This window comes from Sorex fumeus, unplaced genomic scaffold (genome assembly GCF_029834395.1).
Source record: "Sorex fumeus unplaced genomic scaffold, SorFum_2.1 ptg000038l, whole genome shotgun sequence".
NCBI lineage: Eukaryota > Metazoa > Chordata > Mammalia > Eulipotyphla > Soricidae > Sorex > Sorex fumeus.
The window spans coordinates 9,731,412-9,746,157 of record NW_026606095.1 but is presented as its reverse complement, the minus strand read 5'-3'; the positions used below and the strand labels follow the sequence as shown (position 1 = coordinate 9,746,157).

At 36.0% G+C, this 14,746-nt stretch overlaps 1 protein-coding gene across 1 annotated transcript in view; it reads right to left on the bottom strand.

Moving 5' to 3' along the window:
• ALDH1A1 (aldehyde dehydrogenase 1 family member A1) overlaps positions 1–14,373 on the bottom strand; it is a 54,571-nt gene extending 40,198 nt beyond the window's left edge. Inside the window, exon 1 of the mRNA XM_056118747.1 lies at positions 14,239–14,373. Within this exon, the coding sequence (XP_055974722.1) occupies positions 14,239–14,304 (66 nt within the window). The 5' untranslated portion in view covers positions 14,305–14,373. The remainder of the gene's footprint in view (positions 1–14,238) is intronic.
• Between the last annotated feature and the right edge of the window lie 373 nt (positions 14,374–14,746).

Sequence of the window (14,746 nt, the reverse complement as noted above, 5' to 3'; positions counted from 1 at the left end):
TTGTGACACTTTTTTTTACTGTGTTTGACATATCAAATACATCATGGGTAGCTTGCCAGGCTTTGCCGTGTGGGTGAGATACTCTTGGTAGCTTGCTGGGCTCTCCGAGAGGGGTAGAGGAATTGAACTCGGGTCGGGCATGTCGACCGCGTGCAAGGCAAACGCCTTACCCGGAAAGTTCAGTTACAAATTTCACCATCTTAAATTTGCATTTCATATAAAAATGAACAAAATTTTGATAAAAGCTTTTATTGGATTACAAGTACTTGGGAATGTCAAATTAAGTACCCTTTGTGATTAATAAAGGTATATTTTGTTATTGACAAAATATAGAATTTCATCTCTTTTCTTATCCCACCATGACTTTATCCTATTTACCTTTTTTGCAAAGGTAAAAAATTATCACAAATATTATCAAATTTTATCACAAAATATCAAAAATTATCACAAAAATTATCACAAATATGGTATTAAGTGGCATTTCTTGCAACCTTCAATTAGTATATTATAACAACATATATATACATATATGTATATATATATATCTTAATTTAGATCACCATTATTTGTTTTTTAAAGATAAGTCATCAATAGTACAACTCTAGTTAAAAATGCATTGAAACAGCACTCCTAGGTTTAACTCAGTTGCTAGACTAAACACAAATTACTTATCTATTCAAAATTCCCCAATGACAGCTAACAAGTTTATTATACATTGTTGATTTAATAACTTATATTTTTGAGATAAAATACGTCTTTGAAATTAACTTATGAGTTTGTCTTAAGTGATTTTATTGATCAATGTCCATAAATAGTTTAAAATTCTGTTAAATCAGTGAAAGATCCACTCTGAGTGCTTAAGTATAATTAATTCTAAATTCTGTCATTTGCAAAATTATTTACACCTGCAGTCTACTCAAAAATATTTCTCTGGTTTTCTAAACTTCCCTTGTAAATTTGTCACTTTTAAGAAAGTCAGTTAAAAATTTCAGCTTTAAACAAATCCTTTTGGGGCTATCTGTATAGAAGATAAATTCAAAAAACTCTCTAGTTTCCTGGTTTATCCTCAATACCCAAGAGAATTCCTGCTCATATGTGATTTTAACCTGAATAAAGATTGAATAAATAACACACTTATATTAAAAGACCTACAAGACTTGTAATTTTCTACACATGGGAAAACAAAGATACTTGTGATATGCCAAAACTCCAGGGGAAGGAAAAATTTATTGTTTGCCAGTTTGCATAAGTGTAACTATTCATATAAAACATCAGCAGCTATACATTTGAAGAAGTGAAAAATAATGGTAGGAACGTCCTAAAAAAGTTTGGGAGCATGAATAAATAGATAGTGTGTGCAAAGCAGTTCTTATAACAACTAGATGTACAAAGATACATTCACAGAGGTATGAGAGATAGAGAGAATAAAAAAGTAATCCTTGTTTCTCTGATGGGATATTGGAGACATAAATAACACCCTAAAATTCCTTTTTATTCTTCTAGAAAAAAACAAGTTGGCATCTTAGTTCAACTTGAAGAAAGATAAATTCAGATTAAAACAGTGGTTTGTCCAACGTCTTTCAGAATGAATCAGCATTCTACTTATCAGAAACACATTTTACAGAATCCTATAATTACTCTTAAAGAATATTTTCTTTTATGTGCTTTTAACCATTGCTTCTTAGTAATTTTCTTCCCAAGGGATATCTTGAAAACACCTCATCAACACGACCTAAGTTCAGCTTGTTGTTATCTCTGGCTTTTAGTGACTCTTATCTAAAACCCAAATTCTAAAGTCTTGAACCAAAACACAAAATTCTGTCCCTGTCTCTTTATGTGTCTCTTTGTCTCACACTATGTCTATCTATGTCTAATTCCCCCCCTCTCTCTCACAGACACAGACAGACAGACAGACAGACAGACACACACACACTCACACACACACATTTTTCCTCTTCTGTTACTGGTATTCACTATCCCTAGTCATCATTTAATGTTACTCTGCTCTATAAAGATGTCTCCCCATTCTCCCAACGGCCCACCTGTGTCTAATAGAAATTTATTTCTTCGGGAGCTGGAGAGATAGCACAGCGGGTAAGAAACTTGTGTTGCACACAACAACCCGAGTTCTATCCCTGTTATCCCATATGGTCCCCTGAGAACTGCCAGTAGGTACAGAGTGCAGAGTCAGGGGTTACCCCTGAGCACCGTTGGGAGTTATCCAAACACTATTCAAATATTTATATTTTAACTATTAGGTTATCTTAATCTTCCTACACCAGCTCATTTAAGATTTTGTTCTTTCCTCAGTATATTTAACGTCTTCTCAAATATGTGCTGTCTGCAATACATTCTTAATTTGGGGGGCTTTTACCTCTTCAGTTAACCCCTCGTTTAGCCTCACTGTACTTCATGAGGTATTTATGAAGCAACATTCTTTGTTCCATTCTTTTATTCATGTTCTTCAGACAAAAGATTCCATTTTTTTTCTGCTACCCAAATTTCACTCTCACTTACTGCATGCCCCCATGAATATTTCACTAACGAGCCAATCAGATTCATATTTTTTTCTTCTCTAATGCAGTGTTTTAGGATTGCACTATTAAGTTACTTATTATGTTCTGCTTTGAATTAAAGATAAATATCTACATAACAGTTTACCAGATTCTAAACAAAACTCAAAACATTTGCCCTAGAATGTTTTCCCAGACTTACACTTGCATCATAAATATCTAATTCTTTTTTTTAATCCTAATTACATTACATCCTCAGACTTTATATCATTAAACTAAGAGAGCACAAGTCTCACCAAGTCAGAGATATACCTAGAAATTTACACTTACATAGCATAATTTTACCTAAAATAGAAAAAAAAACTACAAGATACAGAATGCATTATATTTTCTTAGGCTTGGATTGAACTTCTAAGCTCTTTACCTGAGTCCTTTTATCTTTGTGTGACAATTTCTGGTTCTAAGTAGCAGTTTTGAGTTTTCAATGATATGGTGTCAATATATGAGCTTATTTTATTGCCTTTATAGAATTTCTTTTGATGACAGAATCATTATAATATGCATATACCATGCAGTATCATTGGCAGACTTGCATATCTTAACCGTACGTAAAACTGTCTCTTCAGGTTAAACAAGGAAATATTTTATAATGAGTGCTAACTTGAAAATAACACATTTTCTGTCAGCCTTTCAACAACTGAAAAGGTAATTCTAAATAACTAGTAACATCTCTGCACTATCCAGTTTTGTCCTTTAATACAAAGGAACATTTAAACCTAACTTTTGCTTGAATTTGAACATTCTAATGATCCAAAATCAGTTTTGTTTTTATCAGATACTGAGATATTATCAAATAATGAGATAGAATCTGAGATTTGTGCCAAAAAGTAATATATGAATGAAACTAAGACCCCTGTGTTCAGGCACTGTTAATGGGGAACAGTATGTTTATATCAAGAATAGTCATAAAAGAATTATAGATTGTAGAATAAAATGACCAAAGCTGTGCTTAGTCATAGAATGACAAAAGTCATGAAAGAGGGTGATATGGGCTTGAAGAATGTGTCCATGAAGGATCAAATTGGATCAGTGGGAACAAAGGAAAATAAAAATCAAAGGGAAGGGACACAGCAGATATTTGTAATAGCAAAGAGATTAACCCTGAACAGAATGTTCCAGAGGAAACGAGTCATGGTTAAGTTTCAATAACAAAAAAGTAAAGTCAGGTGGTAGTAGCTACAGATACCCAGAAAAAGAAATATTTATCAACTCTAGATGTAATCAAGGAGCTATAGGATGAAATGGATGATTTTAGAGACTCTGATTTTAAAATACAAAAATTAATTTGAAATAGATCATCCAGAGGGATTAGCCCTGAGATCACATCAGGTCATGAGGCTTCACGTTGATTAGCAGTATAATCTGCAAATTAAACATGATAATCAGGGGCTGGAACGATAGCACAGAGGGTAGGGCGTTTGCCTTGCACGCAGCCAACATGACCGACACAGGTTTGATTCCCAGCACCCTATATGGTCCCCTGAGCACTGCCAGGAGCAATTCCTGAGTGCATGAGCCAGGAGTAACCCCTGAGCATCGCTGGGTCTGACCCAAAAAGCAAAAAAAAAAAAAAAAAAAAAGATAATCATTCCATCCACCAGTAGAGGACATTATAAAATAAAGACAGAGCTTGAATAGATAAGGAGATAATCCAGGTTATTATAAAGACCATATTTTCTCCCTTCCTTGCAATGAGTTTATTGGCAAAAACTACCTTAATGATTTTTTCTGTAATTGATTTTACATTTGATATTTGACTCCCAGCAACAGAAGATCAAATGCTTGAAAATAAGCATCCTTCCTGTAGTTATTTTAAGTGGTTCAATGGAGAAGTATAGGCTAATGAATGCTTACTATAAAAATTATGAGATCTACTTTTAGGTTTTTGGAAATGCTTTAGCAAAGTGATGACTTCACTTTTCATTTGGTGTTTGCCTTTAGTAAGTTCAGGGTAAAAAAAAAATCTTGCTATAAATGGTAGAAAATTATTGACTCCAGTTGTATCATTATATTAACTATATTCTAATTACAAATTTTACACTAATGATACTTGTGAATAATGCATGTAAATAGTAGTAGACCTCAAGTTAAAGTTCACAGTATTGATTGAAAATTATAGATGCTTGAGCATTCTCTTGGATTTTTAAGTGCTTTTTATATGAGGAAAAGATCAATGAGGATATCAAATCATAAAAATTTAACCCAGAGCACCACAGAATGTAACTCCTAACCAAAAACCTTGAAAAAAAAACGTTTTACATTTCTTATCAACCAAATTGCTAGTGAGATGACCTTCAATTTCAAAAAAGACAAAGAGCGATAGCACAGCAGCTAGGGAATTAGTTTTAGTGGAACCAAGCCAGGTTTGACACTCCTTATGGTCCCCTGAGGCCACCAGGAGTAATCCCTGAACACAGACCCAAGAGCAAGCCCTAAGAACCTCTGGGTTTGGCCCCAAAAAATGAACAAAAAGTGCAAGTCCTGAATAAGGGTTAGGGTTGGAGCCATAGCACAGCGGGTAGGGCGTTTGCCTCACACGCAGCCACCCCGGGTTCGATTCCTCCTTCCCTCTCAGAGAGCTTGGCAAGCTACTGAGAGTATCCTGCCCACACTACACAGCCTGGCAAGCTCCCTGTGGTGTATTCAATATGCAAAACCAGTAACAAGTCTCAAAATGTGGACATTACTGGTGCTCGCTCAAGCAAATCAATGAACAATGGGAGGACAGTGACAGTGATAGTGACCTAAAAGTAAATAATATTTGAAGAAAAAGTTATACCAGAATACAGTTATTACTTATTTTGTGTAAAAGTACAATTTTATAAAAATAAGCACTTTCCTCAAAATCTTCCTAGTTTGGGTCAAACTAAATTTGAATAGAAAAGAATAAAACCTGTTAGTATTATTTACTGAGATGAGATTTTGTAAACTTTTGGTTTGAAAGGTAAACTCCCTGCAAGCTCCCATGAATATTCAGGGGGCCCTAAATTCACAAACTGGCTGCAGAGATACACAGACCTTACTGAACGCAAAGACAATGCTTTCTTAGGAGAAGAGAGATTTTAATAGGTCCATTAGCAAATCACATTTTCAATGTTTTACATTTTTTAAGACACACCAAGGCTGAGGAAAGATCAGTTTCCTTGATGACACCTATGTGAGTTTCCAAAACTGAGTTTCTGCATCAGGAACGATGGGGATGGTATAAAAGAAGTGATGGGTACTGAAAATGTGGAAACGTTTTTCTCAGCTCTAAGAGCTTAAGAAAAAAAGGTAAGGACAGATAATATTATTCTCAGATCCCCATCACTGCTTGGGTCTCCCCCAAGCACTGCCAGGAGTGATTGCTGAGCACAGAGCCAGGAGCACTGACTGGTGTATTCCCTAAACCAAACAAAAACACAAAATCTAAAAAAGAAATAAGGTAACAGGGACCACAGGGGTGGTATAAAGAAGAAAGCCTGAGATATGAGATGAATAATAACCTCTGAAAGAGAGGCAGGGTTGTTTAGCATTAAAATCAGCCAAACTAGATCTCTGGCAATGACAGGAAATCTAACCTGCAGGCAACAAGCCAAAATATTGAGTTATAAAAAAGGGGGAAAAAGTGTAAAATATATGTAATATATATGAAGAAATTATGGATGAAACAACCAATGGGAGCAAAATAACTGCAGGCAAAGAAACAGAAACAAATTGGGAGACAGAAATGAAAGTAGGATAAATAAGTTTTCGTTTCTGTTTTATATTACACTTTTTAGTAAGATGTTCTCTTTTGGTTCTTGTTTGAAAGGCCTTTTAACCTTTTTAACTTACTAAGAGTAAAAATATGTTAAAGCATTTGGTTTGAGTCACATCAACACTATGACTCACAGACTTCTGTACATTATATATGCCCTGTATCAAAAAAGTATGATGCAGAAGCACTAAAAAGTTCATAAAAGACAGTAAACAAAAGATTCCATAACATAATTGCCTGTTTCTATCTTGTAATTGAAACAAATATAATATCAAGTATCAAGTAATAACAATATTACTTCTTGTAATATCAAGTCTTCTTTCTTATAAATAATATCACAAGTGTAGAGAACAATTTATTTAGCATTTGTATTCCTTCAACTGCTAAAAGAAACACTGGAAGAGAACCATAAATATTCAAATAGGACCTAAGGTAGGAGATATAATTGTTTAAAAGGAATATCCTGATTTTTGATATTTATGCAGACACTCAAGGAACTTTTTATAAACAAAGCCACTATTATAAGAAAGAAATCACATAGAGATAATATAATTTCAGAAAATAATACTAGTAACATTTTTACAAAGTTTGGAAATAATATCTCTGTGTGAATTTTTGGTACACATATATACATATTCAAAACACATTGGTATTATAAAATATGTCATTCACAAAAGTATTTATCTTCTTATTTATTAGTTATAGCTTTAATGAAATGTTTCATGATAAAGCAAATGCTGTTTGTGATATCTGCAATGTTCTATACTGTTATATTTATGGTACAGTTTATATCTGGTAGTACTGTAATGAACTGAGTGACTTCTAAAATATTGGGAAAAACTGAACCACCACGACCTTAAATCAGACAGCTGTAGTTTTGAGACAAGATTATACCATGGCATCAGTTCCTATACTCCCTTGGAATCTCTTCAATGTTGATCAATATTATATCATTTTGTATACTGCCTATGCTATTTCAGAGACATTACCGTAACTCTGTACTATCATTCAAATGAACTATTTCTTACTGTGTATATTTTTTTCCAACTAATCTTCTCATCCTGCCAAAGATGGACCCTTTTCAGTGAAGTCTCAACTAATTGAGTGATGTGAAATTGGGATATATGTTCTCTAACATTATGTGTTATTTGCTATAGTATTTTTTTACTCGTTTTCTCAGCGCCAAGCAGGTGCCAGAGTTCAAGATAATTTGCCAAGACAGTAATCCTTAGAGATGAGATAAATATGACATTCATAGCGAGTGATTATTTCTCAGGAGCAAAACCGACAGTTGGTTCTGTTACTGGTTGGCAACCACAATCTGAATCCTGCAGGATTTAGACACTTGAAACAAAATGTTGTTTTTGGGTCATACTGCACTGTGCTCAGGGCTTACTCTTGGCTCTAACCTCAGAGATCACTCCAAGAGGGGCTTGGGGACCATATGGAGTAGGAGAGATTGAATCCAGGTCTGCCTAATGAAAGGAAAGTGCCCTTCCTGCTGTACTATTATTTCAGTCCCGGATGTCAACATTTTTTTTCTGGGTAAGGTAAACACATCACACCTGGATAGGTGTAAGTTTCTGGGAGAAACAGGAAGTTGGGTCTCTAAGGTGGACACTATTGTTAGTTTATAAGACGGGGCTAGGGAGGTAGTACACGAGCTTCTAGGTATGATTTCCGGTACCACATGGTCCCAGGAACACTATCAGGTGTATCCCTGGAGGTCCCTAAACCCTATTAGGTAGGGACTTGGTGGCCTCCCAGTACTGACAGCATCATCCTGGTGCCCCCTGGTACTGCAAAGTAGGAGAGGCATTCGTAGGTTCAGTTAGTCAAGAATTGCCAGGGGTAATTCGTTGGCCCCCCCAGAGCATTACTTGGGAGAGCACCCCTACTCCTGGCAACAACAACAAAATTATGACACTGATCTAAAACTTTTTTCATGTTAACTCTTACATCTTTGCATCAGAAATTTTTATTTGCATCCAATTTTTACATCAGAAAAATTGGATGTCGGTAAGAAATGCAGATTTTTTTTTGTTGTTGTTTTGGGCCATACTTAGCTGTGCGCAGAGCTGATTCCTAGTGCTGTGCTCAGAAATCATTCCTGGAGGGGCTCAGGAAACCATACCAGGGATCAAACCCAGGTTGGTCACATCACACGTAAGGCAAGTACCCTACTGGCCTTAGCCCAAGAAATGCAGAGTTTTTACATATCCTCTACAGAACATGAATGAGTCTTCATTTCAACAAGATCCCTGGTGATTTACATACATATTCAAGGTTGAGAAGTACTACCTACAATATCTTTTCTAGCAATCCAATTCTTCCTTCTTCACTCATTATCGAATTTCTATTTTCATGGTCAGAATAAGAAATTAATGGTATAAATGAAGCAGTGGGAAAGTTTTTATTAAAGCACCCCATGAAGTTCAAGTAGAAATGCTAAAAGTGCAGAGGAAATTTTGCAAAGTATGTAGAATAATGTCAAATCTGCAAAGAGATTTTTGTCTGCCTCCTAAAAGGTATGCAATACTGAGATAGTAACTTAAGCTCTTTGAACTTCTGTTCCTTGGTTTTAAAATTGGACAGGAGTAGTATCTCTCCTTCCTTGTGGTTAATTATGAGTCTCAAATGAAAGCAAAAAGGGTAAAAACAAGTCTTGGGCTGTGACAAGAAGCAGAGGATTTGCTTCACTGACATTGGAGGATTGAACAATTCTATTAGAATTCCAGGAGTCACCCTGGGAAGGAGAGGGTTAAAAAGAACCTGGTCTAAATATCTAACAAGTGCCTGGGGCCTTTCCCCAAATGACCTCACTAGATTCTCAGGCCACTCTTCAAGGGAGTCATTATTATTCCCAATTTACAGACCTGGGAACTGAAATGCAAGGAGATTAGAAGCTTGGCCAAGGTCATATCATTAATAAGTAGAGGAGCTGGAAATTGAAGCAGGGTTTATCTTGTTAAGCCATGGCACCTTGTAGCCATCCAGATATTTACACAACTGCTTCCAAGCCAAAGGCAAACAAAATATTTCTTCCATCTGAAGGCAGTGAAAATGACATCCTAAATGAAGGCAGAGCCACAGAACCATCAGCTTTGTGTTGAACATAAGTACTATCCAGTTTTAAAACCCCCTTAGCGGTTTTCCTTAAATAAAATTCAACAGGCAACCTGCCGACAGCTCTATCTCCTTTCTTAACTCCTCCCTTCTCTCCCTTTCTTCTTCCTTTGGTTATGAGAGCTTTCTGATAGTTCCTTGAACATACCGAGTTCTTTCCAGTTTTCAGGGACTTATCACATGCTGTTATTAACCCTTGGATCTTGCCCCCCCGCAACTCTCTTCAGCTAATTCATGCTTTGTATTCTTTTTTGGGTCACTTTCAATGACCTTTATTAAATGGACCTTCTTTATCGATCCCCTCTTAAGTGAGCCCTTCCCTTTATCTTTCCTCAACACCTTTATGAATATATTTTTTATAATTTGTGATGAAAATATTTCTTGTTCCCTCCCTCCCGTCCCCCTCACCACACCACCACCAATGCCCTCCAGGATTATGCTAGCTGTCTTGTATGTATTATAGGACCTAGCATAGAGCAGCGACTTGAGGCTTTATTAGCTAGTAGGAAGTAGGGAATGAAGAAAGAAGAGAAAAGGAGAAATGAATGCAGTGAGTGGAGGTATTTGGGAGTAACGTGGCCTGAGTTTGTTTGCTAAAAGAGTTGAAAAGAAAATAAGCATGGGTAACACTTCATGCTTTTTCCACCTTCAATAATTTACCACTGTAACACAAATGTTTGTATTTAACCCAGTACCAGAAATATAGGAGAGTGAACTCCTACTTCAGCCAAAATTTATTTCATCGGAGCTGAAGAAATGTTCACATAGGAACTGCATACCTATGTCCAAGTTTTCCGCATCAGAGCCTCTGCCAATTTAACTCCACCTTTTTAATCAAAGCAGAAAGTGTTTGCTTCCAGCCTTTTTAATTGTTTTCCTTTTATTCTAATCTGGCAGAGAACTTCCTTCTTTGGGGAAGGGGGTGATGGGTCACACCCAGCAGTGCTCAGGTCTTATTCCTGGCTTAAGGAAGAGGGATAGCTCTTGGCAGGGTTGGGGGGACCATATTTTGAAGCAGGTACTAACCCCCAGGTGGGCAGAAGCCAAGTTAAGTTCTGTGCTGTCTCTCCGACACCTGAAATTCCTTCTTTGGACCTAGGAATAGTGCAGCAGTAGTCAGAAAAGCTCACAGTCACTTTTTCTGAAATAAACAAAAGTTCGAAGGAAGGGCAAAACAGAATCCCAGCAACTCTGTGTCTTGCATAAGTAACATTGATCTTAAATAAGACACGTTGGTGTGAGGACACAGACCTTGAGCATTTGAAGTTTAGCCATGTCAATGATTAGCTATGTGATTTAAGGTGAGTTACTTAGTCACTCTGTTGCCAAGACTCCTCATTTGTGTAACAGGAATATAATATCATCACAGGATTAATGTGAGAAGTAAATGGCGTCATTGTTAAGAACTTAAACAATCATTGCATGGTGGGGGGCAGAGCGAGGATACAGTGGGGAGGGCAATTGATTCGCACATAGATGACCAGGGTTCAACCCTCAGTATCCCACATGGTCCCCTGAGCACCCCCAAGAGTAATTCCTAGTGCAGAGCCAGGAATAATGCCTGAGCATCACCAAAACAAACCCCCAAAACCCCACAATCACTATATCAAGTAAACTTAAAGAATTTCAACTATAATTAATTTCTGTGATGATGTCTGTGTGTCGAAACACAGAGACATGAAAGGCCATGTGAAACGTCATTGAAAATCTTTCAATAAGTCCAGTTTAAATCAAACATTGTGAGATTTTAATCCAGTCTGAGTAACTTGACTTCTTGCATTTTGTGTTTGTTTTTGCGTGTTTTGTGAAAAATGATAGGGATAGAGAATTGAAAACAAAGTTACCAAATCCTGTAAGAGAAAATTCTTGATCCTTAAAATCCTGGATAAACCCTTGGAACTTCACTCCAATGAGATCCTTGTCAGATGGGGCATGACTGTGCAAGAAAGAGTGACAGAAAATCTAGGAAAATGTGATAACAGGAATACTTGCACAAAAGCAGTAGAAGAATGTTTGAGCAAGAGGAGATTCTGGCAAAGTGGGAAAATTTCAAGGAAACATTTAGGATGAGGATAGCTAATTTTAATCAGTTAGTTGAATATTTTCAACTCACTGAATGCCTAGGAAATCGGTGCCTTCATTATTCTCATTTAAGGAAACTGAGGCTGAAAGGAGTACTGTAGTTTGTCCAATGTTCACATAACTTTCAAAGAAAATTTACATTTAGAAAGTCATTAAAAGTGACAGGAAGCCAGATGAGTATTTCATTTAGAAAAGGTAATGAGAAAAATTAGAACAGAAGATTGAACTTGACATTGCTAGATTTACATTATGTTATTGAGCCTAAATCTTGAAATCCTTTTTATTATTGTAGAAGGTATTTTCCTAAGCACTAATCTTTGTTTTACCTAGCCACTAATGAAAACAATCAGACTATACCAGAGAATAACTCATAAAAAATACTCATCAATGATTGTTTTTGCCTGGTCAAGAAACTGTCTCAATTTAGGCAATGTTGTCATAAATTTTCTTCTTTGACCATGGTTGTAATATTTTTTCTTGTTCCATAGTTGTCATATTTTTTTACTCAGCCTTGTCTGTCTTTTTATTTCACCTTGCCTAATGACCAATAAGCTTCTAGAGACTATAAAGAAAAATATTAAAACAATAAAAATAATAATATGGGGATTTAAGGATTAGCCTTATGAAAGCATTTAATTCCTTTATGAAGACAATTCCTCAGATACTGCAAAATCTTTGCTTACACACATGGTTTGCAACCAGGAAACTTAGTTAACAACCATCCTTTTCCAACTCTTCTTGCAAGTGCAAAGTCAATACATTTCTTCAGTAAGACACAGGAAAAAGAGAATGCAAAGGCATTTGAAAAAAATTTACCCATTTAGATTTAATTACATACATAGCTGGTGTCCTTCCAAGTGTGAAAATGCTGGAACCAATAAATCAAACAATAAAATGCTATCTGAGCAGAACAGATTTGTAGAAAGGATGTTTGAGCAGTCAGAATTCACTGACCTGCAGTAGGTATTTTCACCAGAGAAGTTTTTAAATGTAAGAGCAAATGACTAGTCTTCGAATTTTGCCCCTTTTTGCACACCTAAGATAGTCATTTTCCCTAAAGGTGTTTCTTGTTGAATGACTCTGAAGTGGAGATCAATTTTAACCTTAAAAATACCTTACTGAGTTAAAATCTTGGTACTTTTGTGTTTGCACATTAGATTTCTAAGTGCCTTCTCATTTGTCTGGTACTGTTTCTTATTACTGCTGAATGAAGCTTAACTTGACATAAGATTCTATTTTACATTAGAGCTTCCTTGAGATACATGCAAACTTCTGCAAAACCATTTTTTTTAAATCTGTCATTTGGATTAGTAAAATGTCTTTCCATATAGTAATATAGGGAAAAAATAACAGTAATGGAACCATTCACTCATTACCAAGAATTCTGACCTTCATGAATTGTGTTTTTAAGTATAGCTACTTTGAATTGAAATTTACTAAGAGTGACAGACTCCAGGTTAAAAAGTTTGCAGTCTTTTGGGGGTATATGTGCTAGATTGGATATGTTTGAGTGTTATGGCCTCAACACATTTTCTGCCCAATTTTAACAAAATAAAATGGAAAAAAATATTTCCCCTTTTCATAAAACCCTTACAAAAACAACACCTTAATAAACTTGATGGTTAAACCATGTGAAAGACACCATCTGATTTTCTGCAGACACTTTCCTAAGGAAAAAGAGCAAGTCAGCTGAGTAACTTCCTCATTTGTTGTGTTTCTGAAATCGAAAACATAACAGACCTTGGGATTTCAAAACTTACATGGTTACAAGTATGGAGAAAAGCCAATAATAGCAGGACTTATAGCTTATCATCAACTTATAATGCTCTTGGTTTTTCATTGGATAATTCAGAAGGCAACATGTTTCTTTTTCCAAGGCTTATAATTCCTTTCTAACCTTACTTCTGCAGCAACCCATAGAGCTAACTTAAGGGATTTTGTTGGACTGTTTTTGCTCTGGCTGTTCACTTGGGAGTTGGAAGCTCTGACAGGAAAGTAGGAATATAAAAGTGTCAAACAGGCAGTTAAGAGATACTCTTCAACGACTCAAACAGGATTCATTTCCTCATTATCCTTAGCGGTGGATTTTAAGTCTGGATCTGGTTCCAGCTCCTGTTTCTCTAAATGCTTATCAGTTAACAATTACGTTATCTCCTCTAAGACAACACACTTGAAGATCTAAAGAAGAATGCTTGCTCTCTCCAAATATGCTAAATAATTCAAGTCTATTCAAAGTTTTGAAACAGCAACTTCCATCCACTTCTGAGACTAAATTTTAACACTCATTGAACATAAAGCAAAAATCATATTACTGCAGCAGATTGTTTCTATTTTAAACACAAAATATTTGCTACTTGTTCGCTCTTAGCAAGTTTCTCCCAAACATACTTGCCTCTCTTATCACACCTGCTGGGCTCTGCTGAAGTTAAAAGAATGCTTAGTCAAGTTCACTGAATCTTGACTCGAGAGCCATTCACACAGGATTCCTTTCTCTTGGAAATATTTTAGGAAATAAATGCAAGGAAAGTTACATAATTTGATTTAGAATTCAGTACTTTATCGAGACTCTAAACACAGACCTACTTTTTGCGAGTCCTTTATTTTTATATTTGCAAAGGGCTCTTCACTGGCATGCTCTTAAATTGACCTTTTATGCTTTAAATAAATGTAGATTTTTTAAAAGCCCGAGGCAAAGCGGCATATAGAAATTGTACTGACCTTGGTGTATTGAAACTTCAAATTGGTGAGAGGGGTTGGTAATTCTGGCATGCCTGAGGACGACATTTCTGGTTCAGCTCCTGGAACACAGGTGACAGGCTCAGCGATTTGGTTCTGATAGAGGACTTGGCTTTATTTGTTCTTTTTTATCTGCACGGGCTAAGGTCTATTTGCATACTGGGATATGATTGGACGAACACGACACTACTTATTTGTAACACCTAGGGCAGGAAGCCCTTGACTTTCAACTTAAATCCTTAAGAAACCTGTGTTCCAGCATTGAAGCCTCATTGGAGACAGGACACTATTTGCAGATGAATTAAGTTACAAAGCCAAAACCTGTGATAAGGATATGTAGCCCAGCTGCCCTGGTCACTAAAGCCAGTTATTATTGTGGGGCTTTTTATGCTACTGTGAAACTTTTCTATTCTCTGGCTGACTTGGATTCAGAGAATTTGAAGATCGCAGAAATATCTGAAAAAGCATTTGATCTCAGTAAATACTGAGA